Genomic DNA, 10,462 nt, shown 5'->3' on the forward strand with positions numbered 1-10,462 from the left:
CCCTCCCCTCAGATACAGTTGTAATGAGTACAATTTCAAGGGCTATGTCTTCCCTATTCTCCCATATTTACTCAAGCTTCTACCTGTCAGTCTCAGAAAACAGCAATTAAAAGTATCAAAATAGCCCTGGCTGGTGTGGCTCAGTAGATTGAGCGCAGGCCTGGGAACCAAAGGATCGGGGTTCAATCCCCAGTCAGGGCACTTGCAGGCCAGTTCCGAGCAGGGGACACAGGAGAGGCAACTATACATTGATACTTCTCTCCCTCTCTCCTTCCCTTCCCCTCTAAAGATAAATATCTTTTTTTTTAAAGTCTCAAAATAGGCACATTTGAGATTCAGAAATAACCAAGGACCACTTCTCCATTCCTCAGGAAACAGAACTGAATCTGGGCTAGGAAGGAAGCGTCTCCCTTGATCTTGCCATAAGAGGGCCTCCCTCCCTTCCTCCCCGCACAGCCTGTGTCCTGAAACCCACAGCTGACACACATTCAACTCCCACACTTTATTGGGACAAAGTAGGAAGAAAGCAGACAAACATCACACACCCACCCACCAGGGGTGTCCAGACTTCAGCACCTAGTACAACATGAGTACATAATAAATACAGGCAACGTGGGATGGGTGGAGTGGGGGAAGATTCATGTACAGGAAGGAGACTAGGGACCCTCTAGTCTTGGGAACTGAGGCGCATACACTGTACTGGCAGAATTCACTTACACAAGAAAAAGGTAGATGGGGCTAGATTTCCATTTTGCAGATAGAAAGGGAGATGTTCCCTTATGCAGATGGGGAAGAGGAAAGAGACTGCATGGAGGGAAATTCCTTTGTATATATTTGGAAGAGCAGATTTCAAATTACATGTGGGTATGGGAGGAAAGAAGGAAAATTTACATATTAGCAAAAATGGATGTGGGAGGAAAGTGTCATTTTACAGACCAGGAAAATGCTTCTGGATGATCAGTTTACACAGGTTAGTGTTCACAGGCCATTCCATTCCCAGGTGACAGGGGGGAGAGATACATGAAGGAAAGGAAAAGGTCCTAGGCCTAGAGAACAAGAGAGGTATACCCCACAGGCACCAACCCCTCCACTCCATCCCGCCCACAGCGGAGCCAGTCCTCATCCACAGTGGCGACGACACGCAGCACTTCCCCCCGCCGGAAGCTCAGCTGATCGGGTTCTGCAGCAGTGTGGTCACAGAGAGCACGGACTGCCCTGTGGGGAGCCAGAGGGAAATGGTGGGATGAAGAGAGGTGGGGGTGCCCAGCTGTCCCAGGCTGCACCTTCCCCACTGTGTGGAGTGTCCCTTTGGTTCAGCTCAGGGAGCACTGATGGGACTCGTGTGGACCATCTACTAACGTGGATTCTCTGTGGGATCCGGTCCTCTCCTGAGCTCAAACCCCACTCTTTGGCTACTTACTTGCTATGATTTGCACTTCTCTGGTACTTCAAATTCAACACATGAAAATCAAATGAGTCATCTTAATCCTGTGAACTATTCCCCCTTATGTCCCCTGTACTGTTAAACAGTACCATCTTCCAGTTGCTCCCAGCAAAAATCAAGGCGTCTCACTCCTCACATCCATTCAATCACCAAAATTAGCTTGACGTTTGTATCTCGCACTACATCCATCTTTCTCATCGACTCCACTGCCCCCACCCTAGTTTAGGCCTCTATCCTCTCTCTGAACCACTACATGTAATCCAACTGGTATCCTTAATCTCTCATAACCTCTCTCCCCAGCTGCATTCTCCACACAGCACTCAGAGATCCTTCAAAACACACAAGCAGGCAGATCATTCCCCGGCCATTTAAGGCCCTCAATGGCTCCCACCACCTCATAGTGAGGTCTAGGCTTGTAACTGGCCTACTGAAGCCTCTAGCCTCCCCATCACTGCTGCCAGCAGCCTCCACTCCAACCACAACCAATCATGTACCCACAGTTCCTCACCATACTTGGGCCTCTCCACCTTTGCATCCTGTTCCTTCTGACACATGCACACCCTACACCACCCCTGGGCCTTCCCTGAGTCCCCATACCTGGGGAAGAAGCCCTGTCTATATGGCCCCAACAGACTCAGACTTCCTTTCCTAGGGCCTTTTCTCTATACCTGCTCATTTACTTGTTAGTATGTCCCCTGGACTACAAGCTCCTTTAAGGCAGGGGCTCCAATATATACCTCTATAATCCCGCCATAGCATAATGCTTGGCACACAGTAAGTACATGAAAAATATGGCTGAATTAATTAAAAATCAAGAACCCTAATTCAGCCCTAGCTGGTGTGGCTCAGGGAACTGAGCGCTGGCCTGAAAACAGAGTCACTGGTTCAATTCCCAGTCAGGGCACATGCCTGGGTTGTGGGCCAGGTACCCTGGCTCTGGGTGCACAAGAGGCAACCAGTCAATCTAACTCATACATCACACATCAATGTTTCTCCCATCCCTTTCTATTTCTCTAAAAATAAATAAATAAACTCTTTTCAAAAAGCCTAACCAGTGGATTGAAAAACCAAAGGTAGCCAGACCCCAAATCAGAAGCAACCCCTGCTGCCAAATTAGCATATCCCACTAAAAGGAAGCACAAACCCTCAGGGTGCACACACAGGCACATCCAGGCACATGGTTACCACTAACTGGGTGTCTCCTCTATGTCAAAAGCTTTTTTTCCTAATTTATTGATGTGAGAGAAAGAGAGAGAAAAACATCAACTTTTGTTGCTCCACTTATTCATGCATTCATTGACTGATTCTTGTATGTACGCTGACCTGGGCTTGAACCCACAACCTTGGTGTATCAAGTCAACACTAACCAAATGAACTACCCAGCCAGGCCCAAATGCTTTTATAAAATTATGTTTAGTCTCTGTAATAACCATAACAAAGGTATAAATGATCCTCTTTTTACAGAGAAAGAAACTAAGGCTCAGAGAAATGAGTTTGCACCAATAGTAGCATAGACACAACTAACTTTACAGCCTCTTGGACTTTTCAACTGCCTCCCCTCCACTTTGTAAAGACAGAAATGCGCACGCGTGCACACACACACACACACACACACACGACATAACACGCACACACACCAGTGCATCCCTCCCAACCCTCCTCACCTGTAGGTCGGCACCATGCCGAATGCTGAGGCTTCAGGCTCCCCAGGAGAGCAGGGAGGTGCCGCCTTCTTCACCAGAGCCAGCACGCTCACCGTAGGAGGCAGCCAGCTGGACGGTCTCCTGGGGGAGGGGCACAGAGTCACAGAGGTCAGCCCCACTCCAAAAAAACAACAGTAAGAATCCAGGACTCTGGAGGGAAAGGCTGAAGGGCCTGACTATGTTTCAAAAAAGCTCAGGAGGTGTTCACTGCTGTGGGTAGATTGGCAGTTTGTTAGGGTGACTCGAGAAGTGACAACACAAGTCTACACCACAAAAAGTCACTATAGGACCAACGGAAGCAGCACACCCAGACCCCAGCTATTACAGAGCCGCCAGGGCCAAACCTCAGACCAGAGCTCCACACATTTTCTTTTTTCTAAAAGGTTACATAGTATTTGGGGCTTTGAGTACCAAAAAGACAAAATGGAGAACACTATGTAGGTGCTTATATAACAATTAAAATGTAATGACTTAAGAATGTAACCATTTGCCCTGGCTGTTGTGGTTCAGTATATTGAGCTCCACCCTGGGAACTGAAAGGTAGCGGGTTTGATTTGGAGTCAGGGCACATACCTGGGCTGCAGGCCAGGTCCCCAGTGGGGGTGGCACGGGGGAGGCAACCTCTCAATGGTATCTCCCACATATGGTGTTTCTCTCCTCTTTCTCCCTCCCGCCCCTTCTCTCTAAAAAATAAATAAAACCTTTTTTAAAAAATGTAATTATGTCTAGCTCATGACTGTAGAAAAACAGACTGCTGACTTCTGACCTAAAGGACCACTGTGCTTTCAATTTGGGGAGAATGGGGGCTCAGGGACAAAGTCAGAGGCCATGCAGGGAACCAGGTACCCCATTACCTGGACTTTAGAGCTCCACTTTCAGTTTCTGTAAGGCCCCCTGGCACTCCAAACAGTCTCCCCAGCCACACGCCTCTGCCTGGTGCTGCGTCCTCGGTAGGCAGTGATCTCTCCTGTGCTCCCTCAGCCACAGTCCCTTGCCGCCTGGATCCCCACCGAGGAAGGGAGAAGCCCTCGGTGCCCCCAGATGCATAGACCCGGGAGGCCTGGGTCAGCTGCTCCCACCAGCTGCCTGGTTTGGGAGGGCTTGAAGGAGCTGAAGGGCCTGGAGGGGTCTCTCCAGAAGCCCCACGAAGGCTCTGGGCCAACCGACCTCCCCAGTGCAGCATGGCCTGCACAGTCTGTTGCAGGGCTGGAGGTGAGCCGGGGTGGGCAGGAGCCTGAGGCAGGCCCAGGGGCAGGTGATGGTGGTGCTCAAAGAGCAGGTCCAAATGGAAGGTGAGCACCGACAGCGGCTGTAGCAGCAGCAGCAGCTCCGCGGACAGGGAGGGGCAGCCACCCCGGGCCAAGGAGAAGAATCCCGTGGGAAGGTACAAGAGGGACAGCAGGCCTGGGAAAAAGCAGGCTAACATCAGCCACGGCCCTCAGCTTAGGCCAAGAGGACTCCCTGCATCAGTCCATCCATCCACAAACATCCCCTGGCCTCGCTCTGTGCCGGGGCAGAGAAAAGAGGCAGATGGTGAGAAAGAGGCTGACACATCCCTGCCCATGTAGGACCACGGCCTAGCGAGGGAGGCACATACAGAATAAGCAACAGAAAGGAGGACGGGGTCACAGGAGCAAAAATGAGGGGTAGGTTGGGGGCGAAGCCTCACTGTAGAACCCAAAGGATGAATGAAAGGTAATGATGAGGGGTGGGAAGACCTGTTCTAGGTGGAGGGAAGAACCAGGAAGGAAGACTGCCAAAGGGCCAGGGTAAGCCCCAGACTCAGAGGGTGGGGAAGAAGGCAGAGGCCAAATAATCAAGACTTTGGAGATTCCAGTGAGGATGTCTTCCCCCTGTGGGCTATGGGACTCCTTGAGTGTTAAGCAGAAAAGCAACAAGATGAGAGCAGACTAAGATCATTCTGGTATCAGTGAGAACCAAGAAAACAGATCACTTTCCCTCCCCCAGCTCACAGCCTAGCAACCCCATGCTCTCCCTTTGAGCCTCTGACCTGCATCTTCCTGGAGACTGGAAAACCACAGCTCCAGCTGCTTAGTGCTGGGGAAGAAAAGGGAATAGAAGTTCAGGGAGGTGGAGGGCTCCAGCCCCCTCTGGGTAGGGGACGGGAGAAGAGTCTGCAACAGGAGAGGTCTTTCCTGGAAACATGGGGCATCATACTGTCTCCCACCTAAAATACCCCTGCAGTGCCTAGGCCATGGGAGGGGCGCCAGAAAGAATGCCACTCACTTGAGGAGGCCCAGGATAAAGGCGTGGAAGCGGCTTCTGCTGCTACTCAGTGGGGCCAGACGGCTCACCTGGCTGTACAGGGTTCCAAAGGCCCGGGTGCTGGAGCCTGAGGGCAACCGGAGCGTCAGCCGAGCCCTAGCCCTGCCCGGTCTCCCGGTCTCCCGCAGTCCCACATTATTACCCGCCCTCACCTGGCTTCACAGATGCCTCCACCACGCTCCAGGGGCTGCTCCTGCGCTGCCCAGTGATGAGGTCCTTCCGGAAAGGCTTCAGCCCGTCAGCCACCAAGGCATGGAGGGCGGGACAGAGGGTGGTCAGCACCAGGTGCCCCACATCTGGGCTCAGCCGACTATCTCCCAACTGGGCCTGGAGGCAGCGTAGTGGGCATGGGTCCAGGGATACCACAGCGCCCTTCCTGCTGACTGTTCTGCGACCCAGAGCTACATTCATCTGCTCTCCCCCAACACCCTCCCAGAGACAACTTCACCTTCTGAACCAAGTTTCGGGCTGCCCCAAAGTGCGAGATGATTTTATCCACTGAGGCGCTGACGGCTATCAGGAGACCTGGGAAGGGGGAGGGGAGGGAAGAGGCATCAAAGCCCTAGCTCACCGCAGGGACACGGGTTTCTGCAATCCCGCCGAGAGGGGAGGGCCAAAGTGAGTGGCAGTTGCTTCTGAAGCCAGAGTTGGGATCCTACCTTTTTTCTGCTCCTGCAGCTGGCCAGTCCCACTCTGGACTTCTGCCATCCACAGTCGCTGGGCCCGGGGGACACCGGCGAAGGACCAGGAACTGCGGACTGGGAGAAGGGAAGAATGCAGTGACACTTACCAAGGTTTTCTCCAGGACTCCAAGCTTCCTCACGGATCACCTCCTGCGGGTCGACAGCGCCCCAGCCCCTGAACAGTCTTGGGAAAGGGGACACAGGACTGGGTACAGTACAGGGCAGCTCGACTTGGGACCCTGCAGTGAACTCCTGCTCAGATCTCAGCACTCACCGCCCCTCTCCACCCCTTTCCCTGTTTCAATTCCCTTCTTCAGGGCCCAGCTCCCACCTCCTCGATCACAGAAGTCAGCCAGGAACTGCCGCTCTCACCTCCCGCCCACTTGGCTGGGGCCTATAAGGCCAGAGATAACAGCGAGGGAAAGAAGGGGCGCCCTGGGCCCTTGTCCTGCCCGCGAAGACAGGGAGAGCACGTGGGGAGCCCGGAACAATAGAAAGACAGACAAACGAGAATGGAGGAAAGAGGGAGGTAGAAGGGACCCAAGGTCTGGGAGGCTGGAAGGCGCCGGAAAGGGGAAACCCAGATCCCGCGCCAGCATATCCGCGGAGGGTGTCCCCGCAGCCCACGTGAGTCGGGCCTGGTGAGGAAGGCGAGATTAGGACTTCTTCGGCCAAGGGCGTCGGGGAGCTTCACCCTGCACGCTTCCCTAGCTAGATGGGGGTCAGGCCCGAACTGCACTGTCCAGGGAATTCCAAAGAGGTTGTGACCCAAGGTCCCTAACAGTGGACTTGCTAAGGACCCCCTTAAACTTAGTAGGGAAGATGGACAGGCCTGGGTCCACTACGGCCGGACCAGGTACCGGAGCGAGGTCAGACTCCCCAGAACCAATGAACTTGCTAGGAATCGGCCCCAGGTCGAAGGGCGGGGCCGAGCCCGCTAACCCGGAAGAAACTACGGAGGTGTGGGCGGGGCGGCCTGCCTGGGGCGTGGCCTGCGGGACCGGCCTGGGTCGGTCTTACGTAGCCTGGGTGGAGGCGGTGGGCTCCTGGTCCAGCGAGGGGCCTTCGGCGGACGAGGTGGCGGTGGCAGCGGGGGGGCGGGTACCTGGCGGGGTGGGGGAGCCGCGGCAGGGAAGGTGCTACTTCTGGGAAAGAGCGGGGACAGCAGCAGTGCCAGCTCGGGGCTGGCCAGGCAGGACAGGGCCCCCCGAGCCGGAGGAGAATAGGCTCCCACGGGGGACAGGCGGACAGGCAGCAGCTGCTCCTCTGAGGGAGTGGGCGCCCCCGGCAACCGCAGCCCTGCTCCAGACCAGCCCGCCAGAGGAGCCAGCAGCAGAGACCCAGCTGTGCCCGTGCCCCCACCCTCCAACAGGGGGCGCCCGTCGGCCGAGAACCGGAAAACCAGGGGCCGAGGGAGCAGGAGGGAACGGGCTGCAGGCAGGATTGGCGGGGCAGGTGCGAAGAGAAAGGAGGGCAGCGGGACGGGCAGCCAGGCAAGGAAGGGCGGGAGAAAGAGGGAGCAAAGAGTTAGTCCCGTAACCCAGTGGCCCACCCAGTTTCCCTTTCCCGGAACGCTCCCTGGTAGAAGGGGATGGGGAGGATGGATGACACAGAAAGGGGGAAGGGGGGATACAGGGGGACGGGTTGTAACCTTTGGAGACTTAGGCAAGGCTGAAGCCCAGCCCGCCTCCTGCTTCCTATTGTGGCCTCTTACCCTCAAGGCCGGCCTGCGCGCCGGGCTGCTCCGGCTCTTTGGCGGCTGGGGCCTTTTCGCCCGCCACGGGGCTGACCGCCCTGACCTCTTCGGGCTGCCCCTCGGCTATGGGCTGCAGCCCCAGTCGGTTCTTTTTCCTCCGGGGAGGGACGGGTGGGGGTGGGGGCCGGGGCGGGACCAAAGCCCAGCCAGCAGGGGAATCACGGGGCGGGACTGGCGGGGGCGGGGCCCGGCTTCGGGACCGAAGTTCCTTGAAGGTGGTAACTTCCCGGGGCGCTGCCGGAGAGCCTCCCAGCGACCCGGCGGGGGGCTGTTCGGTGTCAGGCGAGAAGACTATAAGCCAGTCACTGCGGTCTTTCTTGGCTTGCGGCACGAGGGGCAGACCTGGGCCCCGCTTGCGCTTCTGGGCCAGCTCATGGAAAGATGTGATTGTCCTGTGAGGCACCGGCTCCTCGCTGACGTCACCTCTCCATCCCCCATCACTTTTCCCAGCGTCTGTTTTCAAGCTAGAATCAGTTATTCTTACGTTGGTTTTCCAGCCGGAGTCGAATTTTTCAGGTTCAATTTTCCAACTAGAGTTAGTATTCCCATTGATTTTCCAACCAGAGTTATTGTTATCAGTGATTTTCCAGCCAGCTTCCGTTTTCTCTGTGTCAATTTTCCAAATGGGATTGATTTTCCAACTGGGTTCAGTTTTTCTAGCGTTGATCTTCCCATCATCCGCCTCTGGGACCTCGGAGGTAGGGAGGTCCTGCTCCCCACACGCGTCCTCTTCCTCTAGGCCAGGGTAAGGAGGGTCCTGGCAGGTGGTCAAAGTATTGCAGTTGGAGTCCAGAACATGGCTGGATGGGGAGGAAGCTCCGGAGCAGGAATCAGGAGAACAGCAGAAGCTGTCAGGAGAGCAGGCACCAGGACCTGTGGAGGCCAGACGGGAGTCCTGCTCCAGGGGCATGATTCTGGTCTGAGGGTGGACATCTTCATCGCCCGGGAGGTCCCGCAAGTAGACTGAGACGGGGGATTCATCAGGGCTAAGATCTGAGCAGGAGCTGAGAGAGGAGGAGCAGCCTGGGTCTGAGGGAGAGGCAGCCCCCTCTTCCTCCTGTGCTGGGTCCTGCTGGCTGTCTAAACCCGGCCCGTGCTCCTGGCAGCATCTGCAGGGCACAGCTGGGCTGTTGGAATTAGCGTCCACCAGGGTCCCGCTGCAGGGGCCCCGGCTCTCCTTGCCCCCCGTGTCCCCTGGGGGAAAGGATGTGCTCAAGGGCCCCTCCTGTAGCTCAGGACGGCGGGACAAGTGCAGGCCCAGAGACACATGCTGGAGGTGGATGTGGTTGAGGTTGCAGAGTAAAGCCCTCTGAGGGGACAGCATAGTGCCAGCGGCGACGAGATGGCTTCTAAAGAATCAGGAAGACAGGGCCTCTCAAATCCGCCTACCTGACAGCCGCAGATGCTGACCTAGAAGATAGGGATGGTGAAACCCAGCCAGTGAAGGTGCAGGCTGCGCGAAGGACACGGAGGTGACTGACGGTGGGAGCAGGCCTGAAAGGCGCTAGCTGCTTTAGACAATATTCAGATGAGATGCAAACGATCGTCTAATGGCCATTAGTTTCCTCTGCAGTGTTTGCAGGTGGAGTCGAATGTAACGTGCCCCGCCCCGCGGAATGAGGGGAGGGTCAGAAAATGCGGCTGCGCTCAGAATCCCCATGGACGTTCGAGGGGCTTGAAAAAGGATGAGGCCCAGAATGGACTCTAGGTCTTCTGCCGCAATCACTCCCAGAGTAAGGGACCAAGGGAGGGCCTGCCCAGATGCTCTGAAACGGGAAGCGGAGCGGAGGTGCATCTGGCCGGTTAATTCAGGAAAAGGGCGAGCGTGGGGGTGGGGGATAAAACAGAGCGCTAGTCTGCATTTCAAGCCGGCCCACACAGACCCCACAGGGCTTCAGCATACAGCCCGGGTGCACCTCCACCCTCCTGGAAACCCGGCGTTTCCGTCCATTCTCTCCGTACTCGTCTGTCACCCAGCCACCACCACCAAACCTCCCCCCGCCCCCGCTCATTTTTAGTGCTCCCTCTCCAGCCCCATCCCTCATCCCCGACCTTTTCATCCACATCCCAGACCAAGCCCTCCTCACCAGGGTCCTCTTGCTACCACTACAGGCGTTGGGCACCTCCACAGCTCCCACACTCCCCACAGGACTGGAGGGAAGGGGCGCTAGGACAAACTGCTAGCTCTGCGCAGCCGCACCCCTTCAGCATGGGCGTGGCTCAGACCCTGCCCCCAGCACTTGACGTCTTGCCGGGCACCCACGTACACCAGGCCAGTACCGCAGCGTTTGACTTATCCTAAGCTTTCTGTCCTAAGGAGTCGAGCCGCAAAGACCCCCCAGGTCCTGGCTTCCCTGCAACCCCGCTAACCCTGCCCACTCTGGCCACAGCTGGTACACTCGAACAGAACCACAAGGTTAGACAATACAGCAGGTCCTGGAATAACATCACTTTATTCACTCATTTCCTTACAGGTTTGGGAAAAGGAAATTTATTGCATCTGGGTGCACTGTGCATGTTCTCCCCTTGCCTGGCCCCCCACCCCACCCCCAGGCCCCAGGCCCCAGCCCACATCCCAACGGTAGGCAGG

The 10,462-nt window shown here is 56.0% G+C and overlaps 1 protein-coding gene across 7 annotated transcripts; it reads right to left on the reverse strand.

The window, feature by feature from the left end:
• Positions 1-487: 487 nt before the first annotated feature.
• On the reverse strand, positions 488-10,051 carry RUSC1 (RUN and SH3 domain containing 1). 7 transcript variants are annotated; one of them, XM_037050554.1, is made up of 11 exons: positions 9,960-10,051; positions 7,831-9,282; positions 7,137-7,547; positions 6,093-6,191; positions 5,882-5,958; positions 5,586-5,760; positions 5,395-5,500; positions 5,159-5,205; positions 4,002-4,551; positions 3,109-3,228; positions 488-1,215 (listed from the first exon to the last, which is right to left on the reverse strand). In XM_037050554.1, the coding sequence occupies exons 2-11, from the start codon at positions 9,194-9,196 to the stop codon at positions 1,047-1,049; spliced, it is 3,120 nt and encodes a 1,039-aa protein (XP_036906449.1). In that variant the 5' UTR covers positions 9,197-9,282; positions 9,960-10,051; the 3' UTR covers positions 488-1,046. The 7 variants fall into 7 exon arrangements, with proteins under 7 accessions (XP_036906449.1, XP_036906450.1, XP_036906451.1 ...); XM_037050555.1 differs by having other exon boundaries at positions 7,831-9,221; positions 9,960-10,041; XM_037050556.1 differs by lacking the exon at positions 7,137-7,547.
• Between the last annotated feature and the right edge of the window lie 411 nt (positions 10,052-10,462).

This window comes from Sturnira hondurensis, unplaced genomic scaffold (genome assembly GCF_014824575.4).
Source record: "Sturnira hondurensis isolate 20B ecotype Veracruz unplaced genomic scaffold, ASM1482457v3 Scaffold0006829, whole genome shotgun sequence".
Classification (NCBI taxonomy): Eukaryota; Metazoa; Chordata; class Mammalia; order Chiroptera; family Phyllostomidae; genus Sturnira; species Sturnira hondurensis.

Excerpts from the sequence above, each read along its gene's own strand:
- RUSC1 (XM_037050554.1), bottom strand. The coding sequence starts at position 9,196 with ATGCTGTCCCCTCAGAGGGCTTTACTCTGCAACCTCAACCACATCCAC. Across the intron at positions 7,548-7,830 it reads CGCGCAGGCCGGCCTTGAGG|CCCGTTCCCTCCTGCTCCCT; the intron begins GTAAGAGGCCAC and ends TCCTGCCTGCAG. Across the intron at positions 6,192-7,136 it reads ACCGCCTCCACCCAGGCTAC|TCCGCAGTTCCTGGTCCTTC; the intron begins GTAAGACCGACC and ends CCCTTCTCCCAG.